This window comes from Oncorhynchus mykiss, chromosome 23 (genome assembly GCF_057628025.1).
Source record: "Oncorhynchus mykiss isolate SJ-2025 chromosome 23, ASM5762802v1, whole genome shotgun sequence".
NCBI classification, from domain to species: domain Eukaryota; kingdom Metazoa; phylum Chordata; class Actinopteri; order Salmoniformes; family Salmonidae; genus Oncorhynchus; species Oncorhynchus mykiss.
In genome coordinates, this window is record NC_143044.1 from 8,740,625 (window position 1) to 8,759,713 (window position 19,089).

Consider the following 19,089-nt stretch of genomic DNA (forward strand, 5'->3'; position numbering starts at 1 on the left):
CCGAGACAAACTTAGGTGAACACACACACAAAAAATACACACCACACACACACACACACATTCAACCATGAATTCTGAATATCCTTCTGTGTCAGTTTGTTTGTTTGTTTTATTGTCTTTCTTCTAAATGGTCCTAATATATTATTGACTCTTTTTTTCTTTATCTTTGGCAGACTGAAAAGAAGCTGAGCATTGCAGCATGGCAAAGAGGCCTGCCGATCATCCTCCAGCTTACTAACCCTCACCAAATGGACCCATTTTGTTTCATTTGGGGTTAGGAGGTTTAGGATAAGAGCACTAGTACTATCAAATACCAAAAAAATAAAAAAATTAGACAGAAGGCTCCACTGAGGCCATTGTGGGGACCATGTCTAAGTCAGGCAAGATCCTGCACCTGTATGTGGAGGTGAGGTCTGTCCCAGGGAAGGAGCTGGAAGGTGGTGTGGAGGGGATGCACCCACTAGTGCTCCAAGGGCCTGACATCCTACCTCAGTCCCAGTGCACCCCCAGCCACTCCACCTCTACCTGTACCTGCACTTGCCCATCCACCTCCACCCCCAGCCCAGCCTCCATGTCCCCAGGAGTGTTGCATAAAGATGGGGGCAGCAGTCCCAGCCTCACCTCCAAGTCCTCCTCCAGACAATCTGTCAGTTTCCAGCTGGACCTACCGGACAACTCCGGACCGCCCACACACCACGAGCAGCGTCTGCCTTATGAGGGGATTGGTCAGCTGCTCTCCAAACTCCAGCCTGCACCCAATGGGCCGCAGAATGACAGTCTGGTGCTCGCCCGCTCCTCAGACATTGAGCACTACCACAGGAGGGTGCCCCTATCCCCTGCCTCCTCTGGGAGAATAACGTCCCCCTCGACTCCAACCAGTGGGCGCAGGTCCTACGATGGCTCTGGTGTGGGAGACGAGGGCAAGTGCTCTGTGGTCAGCTTTAGCTACATAGAGAAAGCCAGCATTAAGTCTGTGGACAGCCCTCGCAGTGCTGTGTGCCCAAGTGTACTTGAGAACCCTTTCAGTAGAGGTGTGGAGGAGGGGTATATGCCTGCCCACCTTAGGAAGAGGCTCAGTGACCCTGTGTGGTCGGATAGCTCCGGTAGCTCCAGCCCCAAACTGTCCTGTCCCACCTCGGGCAGGTCCCCCAGGAGCTCCCCCTGCCTCCGCAGGGCCACTCTGGACACTGTGGCCAGAGAGGCCACCTACAGGGCCATGGAGGAATTTGGCTCCCCGGAACTGAGGCGCAGACTGGCGGCCTACAGCCCAGACAGAAGCCCCAGCCTGCCTCGGTACTACCAGCAGCAGCCCCGCTGCCAGTCCTGGGGTGGGTCCCCGGTCCTGCCTAGGGGTGCCAGAACGCTGCCAATCAATGCACACCTCATAGACTCTGACAGGAACCGTGGTTTGAATGGCCTCCCCAGAAGCCCAGCTTCTCACCAGCTCTCTGTTCAAGCCAGGCAGTCCTACTACAACTTCACCATGTCCCCTTCCAGTGTTAGCTGCCACCATGGTGTCCAGAACCACAGGCTGTGGCTAGGGGACGAGAGCCCCAGGCTGTCCTCAAAATGTGGGGACCACAGCCCCAGGTTGGCCTGCAAGTTTGGGGACGAGAGCCCAAGGTTGTCTTCCAAGTTTCGCCCACCATTACCTGCAGGCAGGCCCACTGCAATTCAGCATGAAATACCAGCAAGCATGATTACCAGCACCCCAACCTCTTGCGATCAGAGGGCTAGCAGCTACACCAGCCACCGCACTCCTAGCGATAGCCCCTGCTTACCAAACAAGGTCAACTCCAAACAGTCAGGTCAGTCAAATGACAGCAAGCTGGGAGAGGGATTGAACCAGACCAGTGACCGAAGAAGTAACTCCCCAGCCACTAGCCCTCACATGGCTCATAAGCTGGCGGAGGACGCAACCAAGCTGTCCACTATCTTCATGGACAGGGGGACTCCCTCCCCCACTCTGTCACAGGCTAACTCCACCAGGTCAGAGAGCCCCACGTCTGGCTACATCTCCAGGGAGTCTCAACCCTACGCCACCCTCCATGGCCAGGGTTCTCCAGCACAGCCCCACCCTGAAGCTAACACTCACACACACTTACAGGACCATAGGTGGACAGACAAGGAGTTTCTTAGAGCTGGACCCCACTCCAGAGAGTCTAGACCAGGTCAAGGACAGGGGCAAGCCTCCCCCCTCCTACTGCAGAAGGGAACCTCCTCCCCTGCTATGCCAGCTACGCTGCACCTGGTGGTAGCGTCCCACACTCCTATCATAGACCCACGGCTGCAGAGAGCTGAGCTGCTGATGAAAGACAGCCCAACCCTGCACCGCCACCAGCCCCCACAGTACATGGGAGACCGAGGCTCCCCCAGCCTGGAGAGGAGACCGTATGACACCCGCTTTGACAGAGGGGGTCCGAGGGACAACCCGGAGAGCAGCAGGCGCCTGATTATAGGACTTGACATGGAGCCGCCAGAGAGCTGGAGCTCCAGGATGCAGCAGTGGAGGGAGAATGGGTCCGTTGCGGACAGGGAGGAGTCCTATAGTGAGAGTCCGACTGCTGATGGTGATGAAGTGTATGTGGTGACCAAGGAGGAGCTGCAGCAGAGAAGGAATGGTGCAGCTGTGTTGGGGTATCAGGGGTATAAACATGGAGTAAACAGGGAACAGAGGGGGGAGACCCAGGACCATAGTGGGGCACTGGGGTCCTCCCAAAGCTCCAGTGGAGTGACAGGCAGTCTGGGGGAGAGCACTCAGCCAGAAAGGGACTGTCTCTCTCCAGAGACATCCAGCCAGTCCAGCCAGAAGAGCAATGACACTGAAGAGACAGCATCTGGGATGCAGGTGTGTGTGTGTGTGTGTGTGTGTGTGTGTGTGTGTGTGTGTGTGTGTGTGTGTGTGTGTGTGTGTGTGTGTGTGAGCGACTGTTTACAAGTGTACATTATACCTTATGTATCACCTACTCAATCATTCTCATTGTCTGTTATGTTGTAGTCGGAAAGCGGATCCTCTGTGCTGGGCCCATCCTTGCACTCCCAGAGGATTGCCCGTGCCAAATGGGAGTTCTTGTTTGGACAGCCCATAGAGGACAGCCATGATTCTAAAGGTGGGTGGTCCTGAAAGAGGTCTAATGCTGCGTTCATAGCCAAGTGGGAAGGTGGTATTTACCATATAAACTCAGCAAAAAAAGAAACATCCTCTCACTGTCACCTGCATTTATTTTCAGCAAACTTAACATGTGTAAATATTTGTATGAACATAACAAGATTCAACAACTGAGACATAAACTGAACAAGGTCCACAGACCTGTGACTAACAGAAATTGAATAATTTGTCCAGGAACAAAGGGGGGTCATCAAAATTTTAAAAAAATATATATATAAAAAAGTAACAGTCAGTATCTGGTGTGGCCACTAGCTGCATTAAGCACTGCAGTGCATCTCTTTCTCATGGACTGCACCAGAATTGCCAGTTCTTGCTGTGAGATGTTACCCCACACTTCCACCAAGGCACCTGCAAGTTCCCGGACATTTCTGTGGGAAATGGCCCTAGCCCTCACCCTCCGATCCAACAGGTCCCAGACGTGCTCAATGGGATTGAGATCCGGGCTCTTCGCTGGACATGGCAGAACACTGACATTCCTGTCTTGCAGGAAATCACCCACAGAACGAGCAGTATAGCTGGTGGCATTGTCATGCTGGAGGTCATGTCAGGATGAGCCTGCAGGAAGGGTACCACATGAGGGAGGTGTATGTCTTCCCTGTAACGCACAGCATTTAGATTGCCTGCAGTGACAACAACCTCAGTCCAATGATGCTGTGACACATCGCCCCAAACCATGACGGACCCTCCACCTCCAAATCGATCCCGCTCCAGAGTACAGGCCTCGGTGTAACGCTCATTCCTTTGACGATAAACACAAATCCGACCTTCACCCCCGGTGAGACAAAACCGCGACTCGGGTTTGTGCCCATAGGCGACGTTGTTGCCGGTGATGTCTGGTGAGGACCTGCCTTGCAACAGGCCTACAAGACCACAGTCCAGCCTCTCTCAGCCTATTGCGGACAGTCTGAGCACTGATGGAGGGATTGTGCGTTCCTGGTGTAACTCAGGCAGTTGTTGTTGCCATCCTGTCCCGCAGGTGTGATGTTCGGATGTACTGATCCTGTGCAGGTGTTCCACGTGGTCTGCCACTGCGAGGATGATCAGCTGTCCGTCCTGTCTCCCTGTGGCGCTGTCTTAGGCGTCTCACAGTACGGACATTGCAATTTTATTGCCCGGCCACGTCTGCATTGCTCATGCCTCCTTGCAGCATGCCTAAGGCACGTCAACGCAGATGAGCAGGGACCCTGGGCATCTTTCCTTTGGTGTTTTTCAGAGTCAGTAGAAAGGCCTCTTTAGTGTCCTACGTTTTCATAACTGTGACCTTAATTGCCTACCGTATGTACTCTGTTAGTGTATTAACGATCGTTCCATAGGTGCATGTTCATGGTTCATTGTTTCCCATGTTTGTTCAGTGTTTAAACCCTTTACAATGAAGATCTGTGAAGTTATTTGGATTTTTACGAATTATCTTTGAAAGACAGGGACCTGAAAAAGGGACTTTTCTTTTTTTGCTGAGTTTTACTATGGGGAAAAATCTACTTGAACATCGCTCCAACTGGTTATTAGTAGTGAGAAACAAACAACTCTGGGAAGCATTGGAGTCAACATGGGCCAGCATCCATGTGGAACACTTTCAACAACTTGTAGTCCATGCCCTGACAAATTGTGACTGTTCTGAGGGCAAAAGGGGTGCAACTCAATAGTCGGAAGGTGTTCCTAATGTTTTGTGCACTCAGTGTACATGAAAGCTGTTCTTTTAGTTTGTGGTTGGCGCAGCTTGTTGGCCATTAGCCAATCAGCGTTTCTCAAACTAGTTCAAAACACGTAAATGCATCCAACTGGGAATTACTACCTTCCCACTTGGTTATGGATGCAGGATTTGCCTCACTGTCTTACTCTTCCTCCTCCATTTCGGACTTCCTAGTTCGTCAGCCCCTTCTCGTAAACAAGCAGCTACTTTCACAATACTCTTGTAATCCAATTAGCTCTGGCTAGCTTTGGCTTTAGCGCCATCATGGCCTGGCATCAGCTCTGTCCTTATTAAAGTCGGACTCTCTTCCTTCTCAAACAAACACTTTCTTTGTTTACCTTTATTGATAGTTTAGAGTCTAGACATCTCAGCCTCATACACAGCTAATCTGTTTCCTGTTAAGTATTTGGACTTTAGAGAATCTGTTGATGACATTTTCTATATCTCTGCATCTCTCTCACTCATTTTCCATCCTTCCCTATTATGTTACAGTACTCAGTTCATCCCAGACAGTCTGTTATAGGTCCCAAAACAGTGAATGACCATAAACACTACCACCGTAATAACAATCTATACATTTAGAACAGGTCATTTTATTACATTTGCATGTTTTTTAGAACAGGTCATTTTACTAAGTGCTACCAAACGTTGAATGTTATTACCGTAGTCAGTCCACTCAATACTCAATCATAATGGAATACAATCTCAAAATGACTACTGAGCTTTAGAACAGGACTTTTCTTTAAAACCAGATTTGCATGGTTTTTAGAACAGGCTAATTGTTCTATATTATTCCTACTCACTTTTACATGCTCTGTTTGTCTCTTTTGATATCCCAGACTCCTCTCAAGCCCCCCCGAGTGGGACCTCCAGTGAGTCTCCCTTGCCCACCTCCTCCCTGCTCCTGAAGCCCACAGGTCACTGGAGGGGATGGGATGATGAGAGTCAGAGTTTATCCTATCACGATGTCCAGCAGGTGGTGGATTTGGTGACTCCGCCCCCGGTCACTGTGGTTGGCTTCTCGCCCAAGACGGGCATCATCCGGAGAGCCATCAACTACGCTGAGACGGACTTAGATGCTGTGCCCCTGAAATGCTATAGGGAAACAGACCTAGATGAGGTGATATTGGCTGAGGCCGAGAGAGAGCAGGAGGAGGTGGACTCCGCCTTTGGGAGTAACCGCAGTGTGCTCGGCACCTCTGCCTCCAGCGCCAGTACCATAGTACGCACTGACGGAGAGGAGGACGAGTTGGAGGAGGACGAGCTGGAGGAGGAAGAGGAGGAGGTGGTGAGCTGGGCCAGTGTGAGGATGCAGGGGGATAAGAAGAGACAGCATGCCACCCAGGAGGACAATCAGGTGTACAGTCTGCTGCTGAAGGGGTGAGATATTCACTGCAGCTCAGACACACCATACCCTGTAGTCAGTATGTAAAGCATTTATAGAGACACAAATATAGTAGATATTTGCAAATCAGATACCTCATGTGTTCCTAATACATTCTACATGGTGTCTTCCTGTAGTTGTCCCCTGGACCACATATCGGATGCCCAGTCAGCCCTGAAGTCCTCCATCTCAGTGACTAGCCCTCGCAGGACCTCAGTGGATAGCCTGGACTCCTTCAGCCGCCACTTCGAAAGGATCATGGAGTCTCACCGAGCCAAGGGCACCTCCTACAGCAGCCTGGACAGCGTTGACCTCTTGACCTCCAGCGGCCCACCCATATTCACCTTTGACCTGCCCACCCTCACCCCTAAGATCCAAAGCCAAATTTGTGAGAGTGCTCGTCATATCATCGAGCTGAGTTTTGCCCCCCTGGCCCATCCAGAGCTCCCCAGTGTGTCTGACCCCACATGCTCTGAGAACACCCTGGCCCCCACAGGAAAGGGGCTCAGCAGCACCTCTGAGCAGGATTATACGTCAGGAGGGAAGTCCCGGTTGGAGAAAGACTGCTTGCGAACTAACTTAGAATTGCCTTTCATCAGGTGAGTGACAGACAAACATGGACAGTGGACATCTTAAGGTCTGCTTCATTTAGACCCTTTTGTATCAGCTTCTCTGCAGTGTCCGTGCAGGAGAAAGTGGTCGCACGCGCACACACACACGCACACACAGCTGCACTCACAACATTTTAACAATCTCTAAAGGATCGTTTAGCTGTGACATCTCTTGAGTGCATTTTTGTGTTTGTTTGCCATTGTCCGCAGGGGCGTGTGCTGGTGATGGTGGCAACACATTTTGTTATATGAAGATCCTATTATAAGATATAGGATCATATTATGCAGTTTCATAATGATAAACAGCTTATGCTGCATTGGTAATACATCTCTTTACTGCTGCTAGACGACCACTGTCACTAAAATCTCATACCATGTGTTGTCCCTGGAATGGCTGTTCCCAATTACTTTGATTACATTTAGAAGTTTAGGGCCTATACTCTAAACATGTGTGACTGGCATATGTTTGGTCTGGCATTTCCAATATTGACAGACAATGTCTGCTTTGAATATAGCTGTTTTGATCAGAATATGACTGATCTGACCAAATTAACTGTGTAGACATACACTACATGACAAAAAGTAGTTGGTCCCCCCTTTGCTGCTACAACAGCCTTCACTCTTCTGGGAAGGCTTTTCACTAGATGTTGGAAAATTGCCGCGGGGACTTGCTTCCATTCAACCACAAGTATTAGTGAGGTCGGGCACTGATGTTGGGTGATTAGGCCTGGCTCCACAAAGTTGGAAGCACAGAATCGTGTAGAATGTTGCTGTATGCTGTAGCGTTAAGATTTCTCTTCACTGGAACTAAGGGGTGTAGCCCGACCAATGAAAAACAGTCCTAGACCATTAATCGTCCTCCACCAAACTTTACAGTTGGCCCTATGCATTGGGGCAGGTATCGTTCTCCTGGCATCCGCCAAACCCAGATTTGTCTGTTGGACTGCCAGATGGTGAAGCGTGATTCATCACTCCAGACAAGGCTTTTCCATTGCTCCAGAGTCCAATGGCGGCAAGCTTTACACCACTCCAGTCGACGCTTGCCGATCTTAGACTTGTGTGTGGCTGCTCTGTCATTGAAACCCATTTCATGACGCTCCCGACGAACAGTTATTAGGCTGACGTTGCTTCCTGAGGCTGTTTGGAACTCGGTAGTGAGTGTTGCAACCGAGGAGTGATGATTTTTACAGGCTTCAGCACTCGTGTGTCCCGTTCTGTGAGCTTGTGTGACCTACCACTTCACGGCTGAGGCGTTGTTGCTCCTAGACGTTTCCACTTCACAATAACAGCACTTACAGTTGACCGGGGCAGCAGAAATCCGACGAACTGACTTGTTGGAAAGTTAACATCCTATTACAGTGCCACATTGAAAGTCACTGAGCACTTCAGTAAGGCCGTCATACTGCCAATATTTGTCTATGAAGATTACATGGCTCTGTGCTTGATTTTATACACCTGTCAGAAACGGGTGTGGCTGAAATAGCCAAATCAACTAATTTGAAGGGGTGTCCACATACTTTTTTGTGTGAGTATGGTATACTTTATATGCCTGTGAAACTCAACCGTAGAAATTCAGTTGTACCACTAGATGAGGCCAGAGAGCCACTGTTTCTTTTGTTGAACGTTTATCCAGAAATGAGTTTTGAGTAACGTATTGTCTGTAACATGGAGGGATTGAGTTGTGGTTTGAATTCCTGTGATTTGGGCTCAGCGGTTTGATACCTCTTTGGTTAAAGTATTGGTGTGGACTTTTGATTGGATGTGTGTGCCTGATGATTTACTTGAAAAGTGAACAAGTGTAATGTAGAGTAACTAAATTGGTGTAATTGTCATTGCAAGGTGTAGTGTATCAGTCCCTCCAACCCTGCTAAGAATGGAGTTATTATAACTATGTTTACGAGACAAATTCTATTAATATGGGCCTGAGAAAATCTAGGTACTCGGGCCCTACTCGTGAATGTTCATATACAGTATGCATACGTGTACATTATGTAAAACAAATAATGAGTATACCAAACATGAGGAACACCTTCCTAATATTGAGTTGCGCCACCCCACCCTCCCTTCCACAGGGATGCTGGCCCATGTTGACCCCAATGCTTCCCAGAGTTGTGTCAAGTTGGCTGGATACACACGTGAAACTGTTGAGCGTGAAAAACCCAGCAGCGTTGCAGTTCTTGATACAAGCTGGTGCGTCTGGCACCTAGTGCCATATCCATTTCAAAGGCCCTTAAATATTTTGACTTGCCCATTCACCCTCTGAATGGCATAGACACAATCCATGTCTCAATTGTCTGAAGGCTTAAAAATCCTTCTTTAACTTGTCTCCTTTACTTCATATCAGTGTAGATGAAGAGGATTTAACAATTGGGATCATAACTTTCACCCGGTCAGTCTGTCATGGAAAGAGCAAGTGTTCTTAATGTTTTGTACACTCAGTGTATGTTCTACAGTATGTGTAGACCGACTCATATCCATTGTATCTTCCCATCCAGTTCAAATCAAATCCACATTTAACGGCCATATACACATGGTTAGCAGATGTTATTGCAAGTGTAGCGAAATGCTTATGCTTCTAGATCCGACAGTGCAACAGTATCAAATAGGTAATATCTACAGTGCCTTGCGAAAGTATTCGGCCCCCTTGAACTTTGCGACCTTTTGCCACATTTCAGGCTTCAAACATAAAGATATAAAACTGTATTTTTTTGTGAAGAATCAACAACAAGTGGGACACAATCATGAAGTGGAACGACATTTATTGGATATTTCAAACTTTTTTAACAAATCAAAAACTGAAAAATTGGGCGTGCAAAATTATTCAGCCCCCTTAAGTTAATACTTTGTAGCGCCACCTTTTGCTGCGTGTGATTACAGCTGTAAGTCGCTTGGGGTATGTCTCTATCAGTTTTGCACATCGAGAGACTGACATTTTTCCCCATTCCTCCTTGCAAAACAGCTCGAGCTCAGTGAGGTTGGATGGAGAGCATTTGTGAACAGCAGTTTTCAGTTCTTTCCACAGATTCTCGATTGGATTCAGGTCTGGACTTTGACTTGGCCATTCTAACACCTGGATATGTTTATTTTTGAACCATTCCATTGTAGATTTTGCTTTATGTTTTGGATCATTGTCTTGTTGGAAGACAAATCTCCGTCCCAGTCTCAGGTCTTTTGCAGACTCCATCAGGTTTTCTTCCAGAATGGTCTTGTATTTGGCTCCATCCATCTTCCCATCAATTTTAACCATCTTCCCTGTCCCTGCTGAAGAAAAGCAGGCCCAAACCATGATGCTGCCACCACCATGTTTGACAGTGTGGATGGTGTGTTCAGGGTGATGAGCTGTGTTGCTTTTACGCCAAACATAACGTTTTGCATTGTTGCCAAAAAGTTAAATTTTGGTTTCATCTGACCAGAGCACCTTCTTCCACATGTTTGGTGTGTCTCCCAGGTGGTTTGTGGCAAACTTTAAACGACACTTTTTATGGATATCTTTAAGAAATGGCTTTCTTCTTGCCACTCTTCCATAAAGGCCAGATACGTGCAATATATGACTGATTGTTGTCCTATGGACAGAGTCTCCCACCTCAGCTGTAGATCTCTGCAGTTCATCCAGAGTGATCATGGGCCTCTTGGCTGCATCTCTGATCAGTCTTCTCCTTGTATGAGCTGAAAGTTTAGAGGGACGGCCAGGTCTTGGTAGATTTGCAGTGGTCTGATACTCCTTCCATTTCAATATTATGCACAGCGCTCCTTGGGATGTTTAAAGCTTGGGAAATCTTTTTTGTATCCAAATCCGGCTTTAAACTTCTTCACAACAGTATCTCGGACCTGCCTGGTGTGTTCCTTGTTCTTCATGATGCTCTCTGCGCTTTTAACGGACCTCTGAGACTATCACAGTGCAGGTGCATTTATACGGCGACTTGATTACACACAGGTGGATTGTATTTATCATCATTAGTCATTTAGGTCAACATTGGATCATTCAGAGATCCTCACTGAACTTCTGGAGAGAGTTTGCTGCACTGAAAGTAAAGGGGCTGAATAATTTTGCACGCCCAATTTTTCAGTTTTTGATTTGTTAAAAAAGTTTGAAATATCCAATAAATGTTGTTCCACTTCATGATTGTGTCCCACTTGTTGTTGATTCTTCACAAAAAAATACAGTTTTATATCTTTATGTTTGAAGCCTGAAATGTGGCAAAAGGTCGCAAAGTTCAAGGGGGCCGAATACTTTCGCAAGGCACTGTAACAATTCCACAACAAAACCTAATACACACAATCTAGTAAAGGAATGGGATGAGAATATATAAGTATAAAATATATGGATGAGCAGTGACAGAGCGACTAAGATGCAATAGATAGTATAGTATATACATATGAGATGAGTAATGCGAGATGTGTAAACATTCTTAAAGTGGCATTATTTAAGTGACTAGTGTTCCATTTATTAAAGTGGCCAATGATATGAAGTCTGTAGGTATGCAGGCACCTCTCTGTGCTAGTGGTGACTGTTTAAGAATCTGATGGCCTTGAGATAGAAGCTGTTTTTAAATCTCTCTGTCCCAGCTTTGATGCACCTGTACTGACCTTGCCTTCTGGATGGAAGCGGGGTGAACAGGTTGTGGCTTGGGTGGTTATTGTCCTTGAACATCTTTTTTTGCCTCCCTGTGACATTGGGTGTTGTAGGTGTCCTGGAGGGCAGGTAGTTTGCCACTGGTGATGCGTTGTGCTGACCGCACCATCTTCTGGAGAGCCCTGCTGTTGTGAGCGCTGCAGTTGCTGTACCAGGCTGTGATAGAGCCCGACAGGATGCTCTCAATTGTGCACCTGTAAAAGTTCAGAATTGTTTTTCACCCTCCTGTGGTTGAAGAGGCGCTATTGCGCCTTCTTCACTACACTGTCTGGGTGCGTGGACCAATCGTGGGTGAACAGGGAGTACAGGAGAGGGCTGAGAACGCACACTTTTGGGGCCCCAGCGTTGAGGATCAGCAGAGTGGAGATGTTGTTTCCTACCTTCACCACCTGGGGGCCGCCCGTCGGGGAGTCCAGGACCCAGTCGCACAGGGCGGGGTCGAGACCTAGGGTCTCAAGCTTAATGATGAGTTTGGAGTGTACTATGGTGTTAAATGCTGAGCTGTAGCCAATGAACATCATTCTTACATAGGTGTCCCTCTTGTCCAGATGGGATAGGGCAGTATGCAGTGGGATGGCGATTGCAACGTCTGTGGTCCTATTGGGGCGGTAACGAAATTGGTGTGGGTCTAGGGTAACAGGTAGGGTAGTGGAGGTAATATGATCTTTGACTAGTCTCTCTAAGCATTTCATAATGACAGAAGTGAGTGCTACGGGGCGATAGTAATTTACTTCAAATTGTATTAGTCACATGAGCCGAATACAATAGCTGTAGACCTTACAGTGAAAAGCTTACTTAAGAGCCCCTAACCAACAATGCAGTATAAAAAAATATGAGTAAGAATAAGAAATATAAGTAACAAGTAATTAAAGAGCAGCAGTAAAATAACAATAGCAAGACTATACTCGGTACCGGTACAGAGTCAATGTGTGGGAGCACCGGTTAGAGTAGCAGCGGTGTAAAATAGGGGGGACAATGCAAGTAGTCTGGGTAGCCATTTGATTTGGGGGTAGAAACTGTTTAGAAGCCTCTTGGACCTAGACTTGGCGCTCCGGTAGCGCTTGACGTGCGGTAGCAGAGAGAACAATCTATGACTAGGGTGGCTGGATTCTTTGACAATTTTTAGGGCCTTCCTCTGACACCGCCTGGTGTAGAGGTCCTGGATGGCATGAAGCTTGGCCCCAGTGATGTACTGGGCTTTGAGGACATTATGGTGTTGAACACTGAGCTGTAGTCAATGAATAGCATTCTCACATATGTGTTCCTTTTGTTCAGGTGGGGAAGGGCAGTGTGCAGTCAATAGAGATTGCATCATCTGTGGATCTGTTGGGGCGGTATGCAAACTGGAGTGGGTCTAGGGTTTCTGGGATAATGGTGTTGATGTGAGCCATGACCAGCCTTTCAAAGCACTTTGTGGCTACAGACGTGAGTGCTATGGGTCAGTAGTCATTTAGGCAGGTTACCTTAGTGTTGGGCACAGGCACTATGCTTCTAGCCCCCTCTTATTCATGGTATCTGTTGCTTTTGTACATGTCTTACTACTCGAAAGTCGTCTTAGATCTCGCTCAAAAAACTCCCGTGGCTTATTTTTTAAATTGGCATGTTTTCTTTCTAAATGTCTGCGCAACAGTGATGGTTTCATCGAGTTGTAAGATAGTACTTTTGCACATATAACAAACTAATATAAGTGAACCCCAAATCAATGTAGTTCTCATCATATTTGCGCCTCTTCGATGGTCCAAAGTCCGTCTGTTGTTCGGTGCTTTCCCGGGTAAGGGGGCAGTAGCTCTTCGGCTGCATCAGATTCTGTCAGTGTTCATGCGAGCTGGATTAACAACAAATGTAGAATTACTGATACTAGCATTGGATGTGCTCGTGGAAGCAGAACAACTTGTGTCGTCGACAGGTGCAGGTGTAGTACTGCCGGTAGTAGTAGTACTGCCGGTAGTAGTAGTACTGCCGGTAGTAGTAGTACTGCCGGTAGAGCTGGTATGTGTCTCTTTGGACACGGGTCTTACTTTTTTTTAAAACCATTTATACATTTTCGAGCGAACGGAATGAGCAGCAGCCTTGTTTGGCTACATACATTAGTGGAATTCCCGCGAGAGAGAAATGGTTAATGTGATTGGATGTTAATTATTTGACTGGCTACCTGTATTTGACATTGTTATTTCGCTGAACACGAGATGGTTTAATTTTATTTTTGGCAGTAAAATGAGGCTACTTGGGCGAGGGGGAAATGGAAAATATAGATGGACTGTTTTAAAAATGTGAAGATAAAAAAAAATTTACAAAAAAAAATATTTTTTAATTGCGCGTACCCCTGACGGCATTGCGCATACCCCCAGTTTGGGAATACCTGCCATAGGCTACTTTGATTTAGCTTTCATTCCTACTTGTTTGGCTTTACTGAAACATTTATTCCTTGATTGTTGCTTTACATCTGATACATGTGTATTTTCTGAGATATAGGAGCTGACTGAGATGTGAAATCAGAAAGTAGGTTAGAAACATAGAAAGGGGGGTCAGTGGGAGAGAGGGAATGTAAGGGGAGACAAAGAGAGGAAGAGAAGAGTGAGGGGGTTTGCAGCCATGGAGAGAGGAAATGCATACCTTCTCCAGCAGCGGAAAATAGCCCAGCTGATGAGCGATTCGCAGAGAGAGGCACACACAGACCAATACAGACAGAGAGAGAGGGCAGTGAGAGAGAGAAAGACTGAGACTGACCAAGTGTAACTTTGAGTTCAACAAAGATCCTGCCAAGTTATTACCACATACTGTGTCCACCAGCTTGGATACTTCAAAGTTTGGAACGAGAGAGTTACAGGGAGCTGAAGAGGGAAGGAGATTGAGGGTGAGAGAGAGCGAGAGAGAGAGAGAGAGAGAGGCAGACAGGACAGCAGGGGAGGGCAGCAACAGGCTAAAGGCAACAGATTAGGGCGCCAAATAAGGCAGAGAGAGAATCCAGACACAAAGGAGGGGAAATGGAAGAGAATATGTTGTGCACATTGAAGATCCTGCTTGGCTTAGGCTGAGAGCAGGGCGGTGTCAACGTGTGGCTAGACAGTGGGCAGAGGATCGCTGTGGTCAGTAGATCCGACTGTTGACTGCCAGGGTTACATCACTGCCGAATGCCGTGGTTGGGTGAAAGGGCCGTGGCTCTGGGGACAATATGGCGCATTATTTGCTCTGCTGGGGGGGCGGGGCTTTGGAAGACATGTGCCTGGATGCCCCCTACCCGGCCATATACCGGTGAGTTCCTCACTTCACTGTACTTTACCTCCAATGGTCTGTTTGTCTGTCTGTCTGAGGTGTGTGGACCCAGACAGTGTTAAAGGGATAGTTCGCCCAAATTACAAAATTAGATATTTGTTTCCTTACTCTGTAAGCAGTCTATGGCCAAGATATTGCAGTAATCCATGCTTTGGTTTAGTTTCCCTGGCACTGTTTCCAAATACTAACATTTTAGCATTTGTGGCATGTATCCCGTTCAAGTCATGGGATCGATATTAGCCTTTTTTGCACATAATAAATAATAATAATAAATCAATAATAAATAATCCTAAAGTATCTAAAAATTATTTTGAAGCTCACTAAAGTCACTTAACAATGATTTGTTATGTGCGAAAAATGCTAACATCAGTCCCATGACCGTTAGCATTTGGAAACAGTATTTGCCAGTGCTAGGGAAACTAAACCAAAGCATGGATTGCTGTCATACTTTCTACGAAAGGAAACCAATGTGTCATTTTGTAATTTGAGTGAACTATCCCTTTAAGGCAGTGTTTCCCAAACTCAGTCCTGGGTGCCACGAATGGTGCATATTTAGTTTTTATCTAGCACTACACAGCTGATTTAAAATAATCAACTCATCATCAAGCTTTGATTATTTTAATCAGCTGTTTATTGCTAGGGCAAAAACCAAAACGTGCACCCCTGTGAGGCCTCAGGACCGAGTTTGGGAAACTCTGCTTTAAGTTCTCAAAGAAAGTGGAGGCTTACTTTATTAGGTGCTTGTTTGTAATGAATGGTCCAACGTTATGAATAATTAAGTGTGAAATGATTTTGAACAAGATGGCGCCGACGGAGATGGTCGCTTTGCTTCAACTCCTTGGGAAACTATGCCGTATTTAGTTTTTTTATGTATTATGTCTTACATTGTTACCCTAGGAAATCTTACGTCTTATTACATATATCCAATAGTTATTTCCGGCAGTAAGAGCGACGTCAACTTACCAACATTACGACCAGGAATACGATTTTCCTGAAGCAGATCCTCTGTTTTGACCACCACCCAGGACAATGGATCTAATCCCAGAAGACGACCCAAAACAACTGCCCTGCAGAAGGAGTGGCCTTCTGGTCAGACTCCGTAGAGGTGCACATCGCCCACCGCTCCCGAGTATACTACTCGCCAATGTCCAGTCTCTTGGCAACAAGGTAGACAAAATTCGAGCAATGGTTGCCTTCGAGAGACGTCAGAGATTGTAACATTATCTGTTTCATGGAAACATGGCTCTCATGGGATATGTTGTTGGAATCAGTTCAGCCACCGGGCTTCTCCATGCATCGCGCCGACAGAGATAAACATCTCTCTGGGAAGAGGAAGGGCGGGGGTGCATGCTTCATGATTAACGACTCATGGTGTAATCATAACAACATACAGGAACTCAAGTCCTTCTGCTCACCCGAACTAGAATTCCTCACAATCAAATGCCGGCAATATTACCTTCCAAGAGAATTTTCGTCAGTTGTCGTCACAGCTGTGTACATTCCCCCTCAAGCAGACACCAACATGGCCCTAAAGGAACTTCACTGGACTCTATGTAAACTGGAAACCATATATCCTGAGGCTGCATTTATTGTAGCTGGCAAAGCAAATTTGAGAGGCTACCTAAATTCTATCAGCATATTAATTGCACTACGCGCGGGGGTAATACACTCGACCACTGCTACTCTAACTTCCGCGATGCATACAAAGCCCTCCCCCGCCCTCCCTTGGGAAATCCGACCACGACGCCAACTTGCTCCTACTGTCTTATAGGCAGAAAATCGAACAGGGTGTACCAGTGACTAGAACCATTCAACGCTGGTCTGACCAATTGGAATCCACGCTTCAAGATTGTTTTGATCACGTGGACTGGGATATGTTCCCGGTCAGCCTCAGTGAATAACATTGACATATACGCTGACTCTGTGAGTGAATTTATAAGGAAATGCATTGGAGCTGTTGTACCCACTGTGACTATTAAAACCTACCCTAACCAGAAACCGTGGATGGATGGCGGCATTTGTGCAAAACTGAAAGTGCGAACCACCGCATTTAATTATGGAAAGAGGTCTGTGAATATGGCTGAATATAAACAGTGTAGTTATTCCCTCCGCAAGGCAATCAAACAAGCAAAATGCCAGTACCGGGACAAAGTGGAGTCGCAATTCAACGGCTCAGTCACGAGACGTATGTGGCAGGGTCTACAGGAAATCACTGACTACAAAAAGAACCTGTCAAGTCACTGACGCCGTCGACAAGCTAAGCACCTTCTTTGCCCGCTTTGAGAATAATTCAACCATCGTCGCGGCCCGCTAACAAGAACTGCGCCCTCTCCTTCTCCGTGGCCGAAGTGAGTAAAACATTTAAAATTGTTAACCCTCGCTAGGCTGCTGGTCCAGATGGCATCCCTAGCCACGTCCTCAGAGCATGCGCAGACCAGCTGGCTGGTGTGTTTACGGGCATATTCAATCGCTCCCTATCCCAGTCTGCTGTCCCCACATGCTTCAAGATGGCCACCATTGTTCCTGTACCCAAGAAGGCAAAGGTAACTGAACTAAATGACTACGGCCCCGTAGCACTCACTTCTGTCATCATGAAGTGCTTTGAGAGACTACTCAAGGATCATATCACCTCCATCTTACCGGCCACCCAAGACCCACTTCAGTTTGCATACCGCCCAAACAGGTCCACAGACGATGCAATCGCCATCACACTGCATAAAGCCCTATCCCATCTGGACAAAAATAATACCTATAGTTGAAGTCAGAAGTTTACATACCCCTTAGCCAAATACATTTAAACTCAGTTTTTCACGATTTCTGACATTTAATCCTAGTAAAAATTCCCTGTCTTAGGTCAGTTAGGATCACGACTTTATTTTAAGAATGTGAAATGTCAGACTAATAATAGAGAATTATTTATTTCAGCTTTTGTTTCTTTCATCACATTCCCAGTGGGTCAGAAGTTTACATGCACTCAATTAGTATTTGGTAGCATTGCCTTTAAATTGTTTAACTTGAGTCAAACATGTCAAGCCTTCCACAAGCTTCTCACAATAAGTTGGGTGAATTTTGGCCCATTCCTCCTGACAGATCTGGTATAACTGAGTCAGGTTTGTAGGCCTCCTTGCTCGCACACAGTTTTTCAGTCCTGCCCTCAAATGTTCTTTAGGATTAAGGTCAGGGCTTTGTGATGGGCCACCCCAATACCTTGACTTTGTTGTCCTTAAACCATTTTACCACAACTTTGGAAGTATGCTTGGGGTCATTGTCCATTTGGAAGACCTGTTTGCAACCAAGCTTTAACTTCCCAACTGTTGTCTTGAGATGTTGCTTCAATATATCCACATCATTTTCCTACCTCATGATGCCATCTATTTTGTGAAGTGCACCAGTCCCTCCTGCAGCAAAGCATCCCCACAACATGATGCTGCCACCCCCGTGCTTCACGGTTAGGATGGTGTTCTTTGGCTTGCAAGTCTCCCCCTTTTTCCTCCAAACATAATGGTCATTATGACCAAACAGTTCTATTTTGGTTTCATCAGACCAAAGGACATTTCTCCAAGAAGTACGATCTTTGTCAGCATGTGCAGTTGCAAACCATAGTTTGGCTTTTTTTATGGCGGTTTTGGAGCAGTGGCTTCTTCCTTGCAGAGTGGCCTTTCAGGTTATGTCGATATAGGACTCGTTTTACTGTGGATACAGATACTTTTGTACCTGTTTCCTCCAGCATCTTCACAAGGTCCATTGCTGTTGTTCTGGAATTGATTTGCACTTTTCCCACCAAAGTACGTTCATCTCTCGGTGACTGAACTAATCTCCTTCTTGAGCGGTATTACGGCTCTGTGGTCCAATGGTGTTTATACTTGCGTACTATTGTTTGTACAGATGAACGTGGTACCTTCAGGCGTTTGGAAATTGCTCCCAAGGATGAACCAGACATGTGGAGTTCTACAATTTTTTTTCTGAGGTCTTGGCTGATTTCTTTAGATTTTCCCATGATGTCAAGCAAAGAGGCACTGAGTTTGAAGGTATGCCTTTAAATACATCTACAGGTACACTTCCAATTGACTCAAATTATGTCAATTAGCCTATCAGAAGATTCTAAAGCCATAACATACATTTCTGAAATTGTTGAAAGGCACAGTCAACTTCGTGTATGTAAACCTCTGACCCACTGGAATTGTGATACAGTGAAATAATCTGTCTGTAAACAATTGTTGGAAAAATTACTTTTGTCATTCACAAAGTAGATGTCCTAATCGACTTGCCAAAACTATAGTTTGTTAACAAGACATTTTTGGAGTGGTTTAGAAACTAGTTTCAATGACT

General features: G+C 46.4%; 1 protein-coding gene across 1 annotated transcript in view; it reads left to right on the plus strand.

Annotated features, from left to right (window-relative positions):
• Window positions 1-282: 282 nt before the first annotated feature.
• LOC110502377 (uncharacterized) overlaps window positions 283-19,089 on the plus strand; it is a 55,084-nt gene continuing 36,277 nt past the window's right edge. The window contains 4 exon segments of the mRNA XM_021580347.3: window positions 283-2,848; window positions 2,999-3,110; window positions 5,699-6,239; window positions 6,381-6,842. Coding sequence (XP_021436022.3) covers window positions 368-2,848; window positions 2,999-3,110; window positions 5,699-6,239; window positions 6,381-6,842 — 3,596 coding nt within the window. The 5' untranslated portion in view covers window positions 283-367.